Source organism: Aptenodytes forsteri, unplaced genomic scaffold (assembly GCF_000699145.1).
Source record: "Aptenodytes forsteri isolate BGI_AS27 unplaced genomic scaffold, ASM69914v1 Scaffold96, whole genome shotgun sequence".
Taxonomy (NCBI): domain Eukaryota; kingdom Metazoa; phylum Chordata; class Aves; order Sphenisciformes; family Spheniscidae; genus Aptenodytes; species Aptenodytes forsteri.
In genome coordinates, this window is record NW_008795029.1 from 5,908,711 (window position 1) to 5,925,785 (window position 17,075).

A 17,075-nucleotide genomic window follows, 5' to 3' on the forward strand; every position below is an offset into this window, starting at 1 on the left:
TTTTTTTTTTTTTTTTTAAATGAAAAAAAAAACCCCAAACCTTAACAAAAAGTTACATTTTAAATGTTAGTTACAATTTAACTATTATTGACACAGTTGCACTGATTTTTTTGAGGATGCTGATACTGAATTTGTTTTAACACTTGTTCTGCTAGGCCTTTTCCGGAAGACAGATTATTTGTTCTTGAAGTCTGTACTAACCTTCCCAATTTTGCTGTTTCAGCAGTCACTTGTTTAGAAATTGACCTTGGTACTCCACTTTCATTCAAAAAATGCTGCTCGTTATCTTTATTTTACATGATAATTTCATTTCTGCTAGCCATGCCTCATTCTGTGATGGGGCACTGTCCAGAGTTAGTGTAATCCATGCTGACCACATAAAATAACTCTCCTTGTTATCTGCTGAAATTCACTTTAAATCAGTTTAGGGTCTATGGAATAGGATTAAGGTTAGACAATTTGCTGTATATTGTAAGTATGTACAGTATAGGAAACAAGTCATCCTTGGGTTTATGGAAATGTATCAAGGAAAGTAAAGCTTTGAGGAATGTTACTACTGATGAGGGACTTCACCATTTTGCCTCCTGCTCACCAGGATAATGGGAGACACTGGGCTTGAATGGGCAGTGTACACTGAGTGAAGATTAGGGAATGACAGGAAAGGCCTGAACAGCATTTAGTGGCAATTTGTTTTGGCCACAACCACTTTCTGTATCAACTTGTAATTTTTGGCATTAGTGAGCAACTTGCAATCTTCCTCCTCCCTGTAATCTTCCAAACACTAGACTGAATCGCTCCTGTGTTGTGTATCTGAAGTAGAAGTACAAGCTGTACATAGTTAGGAATCCTTTACAACATTCCCACAAAGCCCTTCCGTGTGGCTTTCCAATGGACTTTTTTTCAGTTTTTTCAGTGTGGCCAGCTTTGGTAAAATAGCTTGTTGAGGTTGTACTGGTTATAAAGTGTCTTCGTTGTCTAGGTGTGGTTAGGTAGCCAGGCTTGTGTAGCTCTGCAGCTGACTTGACTGTGGCTGACACTTCAACTTTTTTCTATCACTTTATTCCACCCTGCCTGGCAATAATTCCATGTGGGGTCTGAACTGGGGACCCTGCCTTACTGGTAGTGGCCCAAGGATCTTTTAAAAGCAGTGAAAAGGAGGAAATGTATTCTGCGGGGGAGCTCCAGCACCTTGTGGAAGGACCCAAGATCAGTTATGCAGCCTCCATCCAACTAGCAGTCCATCTGACAAATGAGCTTTAATGAACAGGATTGTGGGAGCTCCGCTATAGAAATAAACATGCTTCATGAGAAAACGTGCTGTCCAGGCATGAATTTTGGAGCTGAGTTGGCATCCCAGGGTGTTCCCTTCCTCCAAAAGTTGCAACTCCAAAGCAGAACAACTGTTCATGAATTGCTGAAGTCTGCTGGGGTGAGAAAGCAAAGTTAAGTTTTCTGTGCTTTTCTTCTGGACAGCCATACATAAGATATTCAGAGTATTTTGGTGACTCTGAAAAACTCATTATGGAATTCAGGTTCCCTGATTTTCAGCCCTGGTGAACACACCCAGTTCAAGTAATACCTGGTTATGCCCTGATACACACTCAAACAATCTTGTTCATTTTAGACTTACTGATGCCCAGAGGAAAAATGGGAAAGATAATGGCAGTCTATGCAAACACTTCCTCGTGTCCCCATGTCAACACATGGGGTTGCTTTGCAGGTGTTTCAAGCTGGTGTTAGTCAGAAATAACTTCAGTCTTAAAATGCCAAAGGGAAACTTGGTACCTATCTGAGAAAAGATGGATTTAGCAGTGAAACAGAGTGGCAGCAGTACCTCCAAGAACTTGGTGTGATGTGGACCTACTTCTGGCCACATATGGAGTGAGATTGTCTCACTCCTCAGAAAATACCTGTCAGTTACAGGCTAGCAGGGGAAATTATTATATTGGTCTAAAGGTCTCGTTTTCCTGCATCAATAATCCTTCTTGGATAACCTTGTCAAGATACACTTATATCTTATGCTTAACTTCATAGTTCTTAAATACTGAAACTTTTAAGAGGAATACTTTCCTGCTAAGTTCCTTTTGGTTATGCTGATACTTCTGAATACTGAAGAAGGTGGACAAAAAGGAAGGAAGTGGTAGCTTTATTGAAACTCAAATAGTTCAACAAACGGAGGAGAACTTTCTTCAGCTGGATCCATTAAACTTAAACTGAGTGAGCTGTCACAGTGGGGCAGCTTTCGTCTGACAAATTCTGTTATAAGCTATAGCAGAATTGTGATTGTGTTACATAGTTGTGATTTATATATTATATTTTTGCTATTTCATATTGCTATCATTGGAGGCTCGCATGCAGTTAGACCAAACAGATGTTTAGCAAGCTATTTGCTGAATTCTAGATGTCTTGCTGAGATGTTGGTAGCTGTCACACTGAAACCATTTCTCTCCTGTTTCTCTTTCTCTGTTTGGTTATGTCCTTTCACTGGTTAGATGTTGCTTACAATCTGACTCACCAGATACTGGAACTTTTCTAAACTTTGTTGCTCTTTTTAACAAATCAAAATGTTAACAAATCACAGTGTTGTCTCACCTAGGAAAGGCTATAGAGAGACTTACAGCTAAAGTCTCTCCTACTTAGGAAAGGTTAAAAAATTACTGGTACTTTATACCTGGAGACATAAGAAGTAGGACTCAGTGTGAGATTTGCATCTTAAATGTGATTCAAAAATTAAAGCTTCTATTACAGCCAGTGGGATCTAGGCAAACAGCTAAATCATGTAGGCTTCTTTGACATCTCTGATATCTGTAAATTTAAGGGTCTGAATTTAGACCTAAGTTTCCTGAAAACTTGTAGATTCTGCCCATTGCATTGTTAGTATATATGAAGCCCAGAAAGACCTAATGCAGAATTACTCAAAGGGAAGTTGCCTCTTAACATTGACAGCGTGATTTGCCTTAAGAGCCTGTTTTCTACTTTGTGATAAGTTGCTAGCTATATTTTGCTAAACCTGAGATGCTAGAAGCTGAAGACTCAAACGTGTTTTTCAAGAGAGATGAGGTCCTTTGTAGCTGTTCCTAAACTGTTTCCTCCAAATGTGGTGGAAAGAGCCACAAGACATCCACAGATCCCAGGAGCCATAAGCCTTGAGGTTAATGTTAACCATTCATGCAGGTGGGGTCATTGTTTAGTATTTGGTATTTTTCTGAAGAAGCTTGTTCTGAATGATACTGTGCTTTTAAGGAGGCTGCTTGATTGCTGATTACCATTGCTGTGGGGAGAGCAAAACTGTACAATGTGAGCTTGAGTCAGACCTGCTGAGACAACCACTGGTGATTCACAGCCCAGGGTTTGAGTTAGCCTGAGTTGGAAGCTGGTTTTGATTCTCCTTTTGGAAACAGATGGTCGTTAAGGCCAGAATCTGTGAAGTTCAGCAGTGAAGTAGCTGACTACTTCCTCATCCGGGAAAAGTTGGATGGTAAGATGAAAGGATGCAGAAGCTACTGTAGAAGTTGGAAAATGTTTTAAAACTTATTAAAAGTGGCATGTTAAATATAGCATTTTTAACTTCTTCATCTGTCTCCATGGTCATAGTCTCCATCTCAAGTTTAGGCCATCTCCCAATACTTGACATCATAGCCAGCAAGGGAACCAATGTTTATACTTGAATTTCTGTGGATTTGTCAAGACTCCTTGCTTCTGCACTAATTTTGAGTAACCTGTTGATGTTATTCAAGTTGTGGGTTAGCTTTTGTTCTAAAACAAAGCAATGAAGAACCTTGGAGGGGGAAAAAAAAAATCCCTTATTTCTTTAAATAGGGTTAATTTTCTAGCATAATACATCTCATGCAATACATTTTATCTGGTGGTCCTCAGGCCTTAAACTTTTGTGAGTAGTTGGACTAGTGAAAGCTGCAGTTAGATTATTGTAACGAGTTTATACTGAAAGCCCAAATGCTCTTTGAATCGTCAGGTCACACCACTGACAGAACTTCTTGGTTATTCTGTCTCTTAAAAAAAAAAGTCCTCATCTACTTGTGAATTCCATCATAATGTAGATCTAAGAATTTTAAAACCAAAGATCAAGTCTGAAAAGAGGGATTAAAAGGAAATTTCAACTGAAGAAACCTGCAAAGTAGACATGAACACTTTCCTCTTGGTTAGAGGCTGGCCTTTCTAGTGTAGAGGTGTTTTTTGGGCAGTAGGAGCTCTGTGTACGAATCAGAAAAACTTGCTATTCAAACCTCTTCTCACAGGAGGGCTTCCCATGTTCAGATTTTCCTCTGTTGTGGTCCTCTATTGTTTGTGTTGCTGTTCCCATGCTTTGCAGTCACTAAGTTCTGGAACAGGATACTTGCTGCTTTTAAATTTGCTGTTGCTGCTGTCTCCCAGAATTTCATTCTTCTGGTATAGATTTTTGTAGCCAAAGGACAGTATTTACTTTTTTAAAGGTTCTAAATAGGTGTTGCCATGGTGATGCTTCCTACTAGTTCATATTTCCTGGGTGGTTTTGGAACTGTCTCTGGCAAGAAGTGAACAACTCAGGGCATGCCCCACTGCTTTAGTTACTTTACAACAGTAGGGAAGGGATGAGCCTGCTTGTGAGGATCTTTCACACTTTATTGCTTGCAGAAATCTACTGCTTCATCTACGTCCATGGTTATAACTGGTTTCTTTTTGGAATTCTTTCCAATCAGGGTTGTGAAGGGAAAGTCTTTCTGAGGTTGCTGATCACCGGATAGATAAAAACTATTTTTTAAAAGTTTGATTTGCAACAAAATAGTAACTAACCAGGGTTTGTTTTAGAAAATGAACTGTCAGTTCATTTTGATTTTTTTTCAGCAACAGTATCTCCTGCATTTCAGGAATGCTCATCTTTAAAGATGAATTCTGAATAATGACTTTGTCAGTGAAATAAAATATAAATCCTGATTTCTTGCCGTTCTTCTAAAGCAAGGCCTGGGAGGAGGAGTCATTCTAGCTGTGAAAATTGGGGAGTTGTTTGCCATGAGTGAAAAAACTTCTTGTTTTATTCTTCTGTCACAACACGCATTCTTCAAATGCTTGAGGAATTTCTTCAATCTAGGCCGAAAGCAAAATGCTTTGTGTAGCGTATCTATGTTACAACTTGCTCCTGGATTAAGTATAGATGCCCTTCACATGCGAAGTGGGAAAGCCACTCCGTAGTATCTGACATGGATGGTACACCGAAGACCTATGCCTGTGCAGTAGACTGCTGCTTATTGGTTAGACAGATGCATAATCAGTATCCACGGTTCATTTTCAGAACCTCCTTAAGAAGTGAGCTGAAGGAGGAATCTGGTGCATTTCAGTGTTGGGGAAAATGTTTTAATAATCCAAACACGTGTTCTGAAAGCTTGAGTTTTCTGCAGGAAGTTGCTGTTTTCTACAGAATTACACTTGCACTGTCTTTGTGGCTTGCCTGAAAGGGTTCACTCTCTCCATTTTTTTTTTTTGCCTCCATCAGAAGACTAGCTCCCATAAAGTACGGATGAAGTCTAGGACAGTCCTAGGAACTGCACTAAGGCTATTCAGCTGATTTTTGTATATGCCACAGAACAGCTGTGGGATCTCAAAAGCAAAAGGCTGGCCAGTCTCCGAATTCTCAGAGCTTTCAATGTCTAGAGGAGGAAAAAGAATGATAAACAAGTTTGGATAGAAATAGCAAAAAAAAAAAAAAATCCAAACTTCTTCTGAATGTATTTTCTCCAGCATAGAAGGCAATAACTTTCAGAAACCGACAACCTGTTAGTGTCCTGACTCTAAGCATGTGTGTGCACACATTCCCAGTATGTTATTTTTTTGTGCCTATGTATACTTTTTCTTTCTTTTTGCTTCATCTAGTTTGACACTGTAATTGCAGAAGCGGCCAGCTTGATGTCCGGGAGCTGATCTCTCTCTACCCCTTCCTGTTGCCTACTTCCTCTTCATTTATACGGTCTCATCCCCCTCTGCATGAGTACGCGGACCTAAACCAGCTGACCCAAGGGGACCAGGAGAAGATGACAAAATGCAAACGATTCCTCATGAGTTACTTGAATGAAGTCCGCAGCACTGAGGTTGCAAATGGCTACAAGGAAGATATTGACACAGCTTTACTCAAGCTATATGCAGAGGCAAATCATGAAAGCCTGCTGGATCTGCTAGTTTCGGAGAACTTTTGTCTTTTAACAGATAGTGCTGCCTGGCTGGAAAAACACAAAAAGTGAGTGGACTTTTTGAGTATTGCACCTTTGAGACCAGAGGGAAAATTGTCTTAAATGCTATTGGCTTCTAGAGCAATGTGTTCAAATCCTTGTAGTTTCTGTGCTTTCAGGTCCAAAAGACAACTTGGCCTGACTTTTCAGTATTTAAAAATGTTGGTGAAAAGGTATTAGTTGACAGTCTGAGGTAAAGGAAATGCGTTCTGTCTTACGTTGGTAAATACAGAGTTCTCCCTGAAAGCTTCTGCGTCCAACACAAAAAATAAAGGATTGGTACAAATTTGGAGGGGTGAGGGGGGGGAAGTGTTTTGTTTACCCTTGTGACAATGCAATAGTTGAATGGAGGCAGTAGTAGTACTCAGACAGAATGAAAAGATGCCTTAAAGCATGGCAGTACCTTAGGTAGAAGCTATTAACTAGCTAGTGGCTTTAAAATTGTAGTTGCTTATTCAGGGAAAGAGATCTTACTTCTGAATTGTATACTTTCTGTGCTCCCACTGGTTCACCAAAAGGAGGTTGCTTAAGATGACTGCAAATGACTTCAAATTGGAAATGCCAGCAGGTGGAGAATTGACTGTCATTAAGCAGGAAACACTAGATAGTAAATATGTAAAATACAAACTCCAGTCATAGGTAGTGTCTCTGTCTTGGATTTAATTTCTTTAATCTTTAAACTGTGCGGTGCAGTAGTAGCAACTACAGTGGTGAGGAGGAGTCTTTAATTGTGGTTAGATTTAGGGTGGTTTCATTTATTTCAGGTGTTTTGTTAAATCCTCTTGGTAAGTATGGTTTGCATGGCAAACTCTCGCAAATGTAAATGGTAGAACATCATTCCATGAGAACAGCCGTTACAGAACTTTAGCTGTGTTTTTATTACAGTACACAAAAAAACCCTGTAACGGCACTGTACAAAGCTCTTCCTTGCCTGACTTGATTTCATGCTGCAGTAAAGAAAAAAATGTTTCTGATAATAAAACAGAGTTTTGAGTAAAAGCATCATAAAAATTTGATTTAGTGACACCTGATTAACTATTGGAGGGATATTTATTATTTGGAGCTGGGTGTTAAGTCTGTATATAAAATTCAAATAACGGCATGGGAATCATCTCTAATTTGACACATACTTTGTTTAAGTTGGAGCTAGTAACTAGAAACTGCCTTAGAGATAGGAGAGACACAGACATATTTCTAGGACAGAACTTTTCTCCTTTGATTCTGAAAAAGAGCCTACAGATACTTGTTCAAGTGTAGACATGGCCGTGTACATGTCACTGTAAGCAATTATTTGTTATATTCTGTGCTAATCAAACCGTAATGAAATTGGTAGGAAAGATCTGGCGATTTTAATATTATTTTCTCTTTCTATACAGGTATTTTGCCCTTGGTCTCCTGTATCACTACAACGGTCAGGATGCTGCAGCACTTCAGGTTAGAATAAAGCTTTTAGCGTCATCTGTAAACCATTCCAAAATACCAGTTTACCTCTGAGAATAAAAATCTGAGGTGCTAATTTATCTGTTTGAAAAGTAGTGATGTGTATATATGAGAGAAACTTATGCTAAGACTGCCTTGAATAAATTAATATGCTAGATATGAAAAACCTGAAGAGCTTACTGAAGATGACAGCTACTTAAGATATTTAGATGCTTGTATGCTATTTTTTAAGCAAAACTGTGCTTACCAGAACATATGTTTGTACTCTTAAAAGATGATTATTTTAGCACTTCTGTCCACGAGATCACTTAAAAAAGGTGTTTGAGAGACTTCAGGAACATACCCTGTGCTGATTAGTCTGTATACACACAGAAAAGCAATATTGTAATCTCATGGCAGACACTGACAGCAACTGAGAGTTTATTTCCTTATCTGATGATGGACAGTGAACACATTCTGCAAGATCTGTGGGTTTCAGCTGCGTTAGTAATCCCTTTGGGGACCTCCCTTCTGATGTCACTAAGACTAGCAGCGGTCCATAGACTGCAGACTAAATAATTTTGTTATTCCTGTCTGCAAAACTTCATCTAGAAAAATTAATATGTTCTTGATCAATAAATAAAATGTATGTCTCAGACCATATCCAATACCTTAAGTAGTTTGCCTTCCTGTGTGGCTTTTTGAGTATGTTAATCACAGTAACACTGTCAAATGTGTTTGTCAGTTATGTAAATAGTAATTTCCTGAGCAGAAAACCAGTAAGGATAGCAAAAACAGTATGTACCTTTGTCACGTGCAAGACGTTTTTCTTTGTTGCAAGGAACAAGGTTTATTGCTAAACTGGTCTGCTAGATGTGGCACCTTTTAATTCCAATTATAATATGTATAAAAATAATCTCACATGGTACTTGAAGTTCTTCAGTTCAAAATGAAAGACCACCAAAATCAGGTTTTCTTCTAAATTGTTTGTATCATTTGCTTTTAGTCTTGCATGCACAGAACACATGAAAAGTATACCATGCATTGGAGAAAAGGACTTATCAAAAGCTTTCTTTGTGATTATTGTACCTCCTCCTGAAGTATTCAACCACTCACTCTCAGAATGAGAACCCACATGATACGGGGTCTGAATTAGTTGAATATGGCAGGTGCAAGAAAAGCCTGTGATGGAGGGGACGCATAAATTTAGTGACCAGTGAGGTCCCTTGCAATTGATCTTCCTAGGAGCTCTTTCTAATTCTACAAGTACCAATAGCTAATACTAAGTGTTGTAGTAGCTCACCTAAATTTTGAGTACATGTTTGAAGCACTTAATCTGTGTGTGTTTTTGTTGCAGTTATGGGTGAAAATAGTTGATGGAGACATTCAAGATTCTACACGTTCAGATCTCTATGAATATATAGTAGACTTCCTTACATTCTGCTCAGACCAAGATCTAGTGTGGAAATACTCTGCATGGGTTTTACAAAAAAATGAAGAGGTTTGTGATTGGTGTACTTTTCACAGGACATCATAAGTAGAAAGTATTCCCCTGCAGTGGTGTTTGAGTGTTCATTAACGTTGTTCCATCTTGATAGCTAATTGGATCATTTTTGCAGAATATTTAATGCCAGTTAAATAGTGATCAACAGAAGAAAACTTCCAGGTTTCTCAATTCTTCTAAGTCCCTCTGTTAACAAGTGCTAGTGATAATTGCCTCTTTTTCTTCTGAAAACAAAGTTTAGGTCATCCTGTACAATGAAAGGTACAGCATGTCTTCTGTTTTTCTTCATATTAAGCAAAATAATTTTCAGATCTTAAAAAAAAAAAAAAAAATCACCTAACAGGTTAACTGTTGCTGCTGTTTCTTTTTTAAAAGGATTCCAGGGATGGGTGATATCTGCGTACACTAGGATGTAGCATAAATAGCCTTCATTCAAGACAAAACGTCATTGCTACAAGAATTAACTTAATGCACCAAAATTAGAAAAATAATTTTGTAACACCCATTAGCGTGCTGTGCTGTTAAGTGGGATGCTTGATGCTGTATCAGACAGCCTGTGCTGTTGGAACTTGTCACTGCCTAATTTAAATTAACTTAAAGCTCTGCTATTACATGCAATGACAGATTTCTAAACTTTTGTTTTGGTCATTATAGAAGTCTCTTGCTCTGTGTGTATCATCACATTTTATAAGGCTGTAAACATTCTGGTCTCTAACTTACGCTTTCTTGCTGCAAAGGCTGAAGTCTCTTGTTCTGCTGTTATGCAGATCTGTTCAATACTTTTTGTGGCTGGTGGAGGTTGTGCCCAACACAAGGTTTATAGGCTGGATAATGTATAGACTACAAATTGAGGTAATGGAGGTAGGAGTGAGTGAGATCACAGTAAGCACTGAGTAGTGTAATCTTGGTGGTGTTGAGCGGGGTTTTGTGTTGTTTATCTTCCTGAATAATGTACTAACTAATCTGATAGTGCTATTAAATAAGTATTTAAAATAAAAAGATAATAAAATGGTTGCCACTGAGTTCTCAAATGCTATTAACTCTTTCTAGGTTGGCGTACAGATTTTCACTAAAAGGCCTTTGGAAGAACAGGAGAAAAACAACATTAATCCAGATGATATCATCAGTTGCCTTAACAAATATCCTAAAGCACACATTAAATATCTAGAACATCTAGTATTGGAAAGAAAAATAGAGGTGAGTCCTACAAGAATACTAAAAGTAGGCATAGGATTCAGCATGCAGACTATGATGAACAACTCTGAAAAAAGCCAGTCTAGAAGAAACAAGCATAATTTGAAAGCTTTCAGATGTACTCAGAGTAGGGAAGGAGTGGTTTTAAGATTAAAGTAGAAGATGAGGAGCAGATATCTGCATTATTTTTAACTTTTCAAGTTTTGTGATGGCAAGACAGTTGCTTACCTCCCCTCAGAGGTTCGGGGGGGGGGGGTTACATTTGATTATTGCATACTTTTCTGTTTCACTGATGAGGCTCAAACCTCCACCTGGTAAGATCATAGAAAAATGGTTGAGCAACTGCTAATCCTCTTGCACTGTGGCAGCAATATACTAAAATTGCTAATTCAGTGTTTTATAAGTAGGTGTGTTTTAGTCTGTCCTTCTGGAGCGATTTGAGCAATTAATGAAAGAATTCAAGCATGCACCTCTCACTGTAGAATTCCAAACCACTCTGCATGTTGAATGTCCAAAAAATGTGTTCACAAGTCATAAGTGACAGTGTATTCTACCTTTGGGTTTTTAAGCACAATACAGAAGCAGCCAAACATTATGGTACTCGGATACAAGACGTTTTAAGCACAGGAGAAGTTACTTTAACCTGCAAATAAAGCAAGGAAATGAACATTGAAAGAACTCGGCAGAACTGATGACCAGTTCACTATTTTACATTCTTCAAATACACGTGCTAGATCAATGGTTTCCCTCTGTCACTATTGCAAATACGTCAAGGTGTGTGACACCATGACGGATGAATGTACTAGTTTCTAATGTCATGAATGTTTTCAAACAAACTTTTTGAGTTAAACATAGTGCCTTGTAGAATATTTGTAACAAAAATAATTTATAGTTAAATCTACTCTACCTGCTAGTAAAGGCTGGTTTATAAATTGATTTGGTCTTTAGAAAGTACTAGATTATTGTGAATGCTTTAGTGAGAATGTTTCGAACAGTCAAATCATCAGCTTGTTTTGCTGAATATTGGGTAGTGGATAACACAAAAAGCACTGTGCCTTCAGAGTGCTTGTCTACCTCTGGTGGCTTTCTCAAACTTTATTGCAGAAATAGAAAAGGTCAAAGAACATACCTGAATATGAGGAAGAAGTAATTAGATCAAAATTACTCATTTGACAAGGGAAACAAAAGGGGAAGACACAGTGGACATCGTACTTGTACTCCACTGGAGAGAGATCTGCTTTACTGCATTGACTTTCATTAGGTGAACTTCTGAAAGGAAATAATTTTTGCACAAGAAAAGCTATTTATAGAGTTTGTTTTTTTAAGATGAAGAGGGGTTTAGGAATAAGACGTTTCATATCTACATTTTAGAAATATTTGTATTAATGAAATAGAGAATCCCATACTATAGGTACAGTGTATTTTGTGAAGCTGGTATGAATAAGTTGTCTATCTGCATAAACAAAAGACTTTCTGATTAATTCAAATTAAATAAATGAATTAAAACACACTTCTATGTAATTATGTAAATATTCATCACTGTTATTGGTGGGGAGAAGGGGTTGTCTTTGTTAACTGAGCTAACATTGTTCTTTTCATCTGTAGAAAGAAAAGTACCATACTCATCTAGCTGTCTTGTACTTGGAGGCAATACTTCAGCTAAAATCTGTGACCACAGATAATTTTACAGAAACAACTGAACTGCTGTTTAAACTACGCAGTCTTCTTCAGAAATCTGATCTTTATAGAATTCGCTTTATTTTGGGTAAGATGCATGTTGTCTATTATAAATGCTATATGTCAGTTCCAGCAGGAAACAAAATAAAGTCCTCATAAGGATAGAAAACTAAAAGATCGGAGGTTTCTAGGTGTATTTAGTCGATAGGCTCATCATCTGTATTTCTAACAGTCACAAGTTAATTGAGAAAGCGTATCTGTTAGTGTTGTCTTTGATCTCCCATAGCTCATGAGGTACAATGATATGTTTACCACTGCACCAAAGACAGAATACCATAACTGGCTAGAAAAAATATCTTCATACAATAACCTTCTTAATTTATAGTCAGGTTTTTTTAGTGATGAGCATGTAAGTTGTGAAAATCTTTTGCAAATGGAAGACTTACAAGTTTGTTTGTTAAGCAGTCTGTTTCTCAGTGAACTGAAGTGAAGCTTTGAGGAATCTGATTACCAAGCACTTGTTTGTTGTCCATAACCCACTCTCACCCCGAAAGCTGGGTTTAGCTGGGAAAGCTAAACAAAAATATGAGCATCTTTTTGAGTGAAAAGTGCAACTTATGTCTTACTGTTGGTATAAGGCAAGCAACAGTTGAGCTAAATTTTTTCCTCGGCCAAGCTTACAATGGCTAATTTTTAATGTTCCAGTGGATGAAAGGGAAATGACTTGTTATTGTACTGAAAGATGTGAAATGTTTTTTGGAAATTCGGTGGAAAAATCCAGTGGATGTGGAAATAAAAATAGCTGAGTAGCAACTAAAATAATTTACCCACATTTGATGTCCCCTTGCCTTTCCAGTCAGCAAAACATTATATGACAGATAATCTACAAGTATAACACAGCCATTGAAACTCTTGCTTTTTTTCATCTTTTAATTTTTAACCAAATTTTTAAGGGCAAGAGTTACAAGATGGATTATTCTCTTGAAATCCATGTTCTCCAAAACACAGGATTTCTTACATGCCAATTCTTATCTTACATGAAGGTGAGATCAATGCATGCTAGTGTGTTCCTCCCTGATAACCAAAATATTTTCGGGAGAAAAACATCGTATTTCCATACCTTTTACAGAGGCCTATGCTGAATCTTTATCACCTTTACAATAAGCAGAGGATTTTCTACTTTATCTTGAAATGCCAGATGAACTTGCCATTCCCCCTGCCTATTGCTGACACTTTAAGCTGTCAGACTGGATTAAGGGTTTGTAGTGTCCTTTTCTTAAAGGGGAATACTATTTTATATTTATTGTCTTTTATGGACTCTATTCTGTAATTTTCTATAATAATGGGAGAAGCGGACGTTAAGAATATTGTGGCTTCATCTCACAGTTCATCATACATGGTAGGAGCGTGCGCAGAAATGTGCAAGACTGACATGCTAGAATTTAAAAGATGTCAGTGACACTGGTTTTGTCACCTGTCATTTAGTAGTTTCTTTTTCCCGTCTTTTGTGGTGCTCTTCTGTTAGAGATGTGTTTCCATGCATATAGGCATTCTTGTACTTCTAAACATCTGTCCTCTTTATAGCTGCCAGCACCCCTGCAAAAATAGCAGTAGTTGAGTACTGTGGGCTTGTTTGCGTTGACTCTGGGAGAGGGAGTAGTCATCTTCTCCACTGAGCAAATACCACCTTGTTTCTCATTTAACAGACAAAATCCAGGGCACAGACCTTCATATGGAAAGTGCAATTTTATATGGAAAACTAGAAGACCATGAGAAGGCTTTGCATATCCTTGTCCACGAGTTAAAGGATTTCCGTGCTGCTGAAGAATACTGTATATGGAACTCTGAGAACAGAGACATGCAGTACAGACGGAGGCTTTTTCATATGCTGCTGTCAGTGTACCTAAATCCAGGCACTTCGGATTGTGCACTAGTCATGGCTGCTGTGGATCTCTTGAATAACCACGCTGCTGAATTTGATGCGGCTCTAGTCTTGCAGCTGGTGCCTGACAGCTGGTCAGTGCAGCTCCTCTCCCCATTCCTGGCTGGAGCAGTGAGGCAAAGCATTCATACAAAAAGAATGACTCAGATTGCACTTGGGTTAGCACAAGCTGAAAACTTAATCTACAAACATGAGAAGGTAGGTTGTTGTTTGGGTTTGTTTTTTTAAATAGAGGCACTTTGAAGCTTTACAGTTAAGTCCTTTGGCATTTAATAATCAGAAGTAGTTTGAAGAATTCGGACAAAGTTGTCTTCATGTCCTTGGCAATTTCACTTGCTGCATTTATTAGTTTTTTGCCATGACTCCTAGATTCAAACTTAATTTTATGCTTTCTCTGTAAAACAAAACGGACGGTGGGGACCTTGAAATAGGAACAACTTTGGTGAACTTCCGGGCTGAATGAAAGTGAATCTGGGATTTACAGATTAACGAAGTTCTTGCAGAAACTTTAACAAATGTGAGTTAGCGTTTCTTCACTAGGATTGAGACCTGTCAGAGTTTGCAAAAAAGTTTACCCAGCACTTAGTATTACTTGAAGCTTGTTAGTAGCTTTTGTTAGTGGTAAATTCACTTGTGAAGCTTTCTTCTATTCCTAGCTAGAGCTGTGTTGCTTAAAGCTCCCAGCAGATTCTTAAATCTGTTTAGTTCTAGCGACGGTATATCCAGCAGAATCTGTCTGGAATGAAAATGCATCAGTGCTCAGTTTGCTGTGGAGTTTAGGAAGTTGCATGGGGTTTTCAGTTGCATTAAATGTGTGAGTGCTTTTCTTTATTAAACAAAGAAGGAAAAAAAGCAGTACTTAAGAGGAAGCATGAAAATGTATGAGTACGAATGTGGAAATTGAATTCAAGTTAAATAGTTCAAGCTGTCTCTTCCTACTATCTCTATCATTGACCAGGTTTGTCCATTTGGTACAGTTGAAATTATATGCCTCGTCATTTCCCTTCCTTTCTTGCTAGATTCATGTTTGGATTTTTTCCCCTCTCTTTAGGTTAAACAAAAAGGAACCCCAATTCTTCTTTCGGACAAAAAGGTCTGTCAGGTGTGCCAAAATCCCTTCTGCGAGCCTGTATTTGTAAGATACCCAAATGGGGGTATGGTCCACACACACTGTGCTGCAAACAGACACCTGAATTCAAACGGGACTCATCACTCTTCCAGCTCCAGCAATCAGACTTGAAATACGTTCCCGTCCCACGGGTTCTCATGACTTATACCCCATTGAAAGTGGGCTGGAAAAAAGAACAAAGTGCAGCTACTTTAGGTATAAATCAAGATGAACAGCTATTCTTTGGGCTAATGGAAAGACTTCCAGTAAATATGAAATATCGCCACTTATCTTTTTGATTTCTAATGAATGTAGATAGCAAAGAAAATTCACTACCAGAAATGGAGAGGTGCAAATATAGGCTCTTCTGTATATAGTAATAAACAGTTAAAGAAAATGAGCCTTTCCTTCACAGTAAGGATGAATGTTATGGAGACAAAGCAAATAGTTATTTTAAGAAATGTCACTTTGCACTGAATGTGGTGTTGATAAATTTGTAGAGGTGGAGATGGCATCTATTGGAGTTGGAATTCTTGGAACATTATGTGACAAGACTGGCATCATGCAGCTTACTATCAAGACAAAAATGTGCGTTGGTTATAATGTTTGCTGCAGCATGTCCTCTTTTGGGCTGGATTCTCTTCCCCAGGATCACATTGTGAACTTGATTTTTTTGCTCTACAAACTGTTGGCTTTTGATGCACTTTTTAGTACTTCCCCCCCCCTCCCCCCCGCTATATAGAATTTAAAGGTAAGCACTGGTCCATTAGGTTTCTACTCCTACAGTTACTGTAATAAACTGAGTGGAAACGGATAGCCTCAGTCACACAGCTGTGCTTGGAAGAAAAAAAAAAAAGCAAAGTCAGATAGTCTGGTCAGACTGTAGTCACTTTTATATGGGGGACGAGACCTTAACTTTAATATTGATTTATTTATTAATATGCAAATATACTGTACATACAGCTGAATAAATTGATCTTCTATCATTCTAGAGTTTCTTTGGAGGATAAAGATGTAGCTGATACATAAGTGTACAGGTTATGGGCTAAATGTTTGCTATGACATAACTTAGGCAGATAGGAACTCCACAAGAACAGGTTTTAGTACTTGCGGATGACTGTGCAATCAAAATCACGGAAAGAAGGTATAATTGGGAAGAAAACTACAAAGGTGCACTACAGGCGTACTGGATTTGTTATATTCTACAAAACATTCTGTAAACTAAGGTTTTTCAAATAACAGTGAAAACCCTTTGCTTAACTGCCCTGATAAGTATTCACATTGCTATTTAACCATTTTAAAGCAATCAGTTTAAAAGAAGCAGGTTCCCACAAGAGATGTTAAAAAATGATGACATTAAATAAAAGTATTTCAAAGTCAAAGCATTTCTTTTAATTCTGTAAAGCTCTAATAAATACCAAGCTTACTGACCAGCATGCAATTGAGTTAGTACGGCTGCTCACTGTTTCAGTGTTCCAAATCAGAGTGGAGACTTTCAGCAAAATAGGGTAGCTGCGCAGTATCTTCTAGATGCAGTCTCGGCAGAGGTCTCCTGTTACCAAAAGGCTGGCTTACGAAACAGCCTCGTAAGCGTAGTGCTGCCTCCAGGAAGGGGCAACCAGACTACATCCAGGGGAAAAAAATAGCCATTTCTTTGTCTTTGATGCAAAAGACCTTTGGATCTTTCTCTTTCCTGGGTTTGAAATTAGAAAAGTATAGCTGTTGTGTTGGGTTTTAAAAAACAAATAAAATCCAAGTGAGGAATTTTGTAGCGCTTTCTACTGACACGTAAGCCACGTTTAGTGAAAGGCACCTTCAAAAAAGACAAACGTGGGCATTTCTGACTTAATTCTGGCACGAGTGATTCTCCTGTGTTGCACTGGTATGAGCAGATTCTTCTATATCTTGTATTCATGGTTTTCAAACATTGTGTGTACAACTGGCAATGATGACATAGCCAAATTTGTAGTCCCCTGTCCTGAAAATACTTGCTGATAGAGAGGAAGTGATTTT

General features: G+C 38.1%; 1 protein-coding gene across 1 annotated transcript in view; it reads left to right on the forward strand.

The window, feature by feature from the left end:
- The window catches only part of TGFBRAP1 (transforming growth factor beta receptor associated protein 1), a 34,098-nt gene extending 17,387 nt beyond the window's left edge, over nucleotides 1-16,711 (forward strand). Inside the window, exons 5-11 of the mRNA XM_009276114.2 lie at nucleotides 5,885-6,226; nucleotides 7,595-7,652; nucleotides 8,995-9,138; nucleotides 10,192-10,338; nucleotides 11,941-12,100; nucleotides 13,719-14,152; nucleotides 15,006-16,711. Coding sequence (XP_009274389.1) covers nucleotides 5,885-6,226; nucleotides 7,595-7,652; nucleotides 8,995-9,138; nucleotides 10,192-10,338; nucleotides 11,941-12,100; nucleotides 13,719-14,152; nucleotides 15,006-15,194 — 1,474 coding nt within the window. The 3' untranslated portion in view covers nucleotides 15,195-16,711. The remainder of the gene's footprint in view (nucleotides 1-5,884; nucleotides 6,227-7,594; nucleotides 7,653-8,994; nucleotides 9,139-10,191; nucleotides 10,339-11,940; nucleotides 12,101-13,718; nucleotides 14,153-15,005) is intronic.
- The last annotated feature ends 364 nt before the right edge of the window (nucleotides 16,712-17,075 follow it).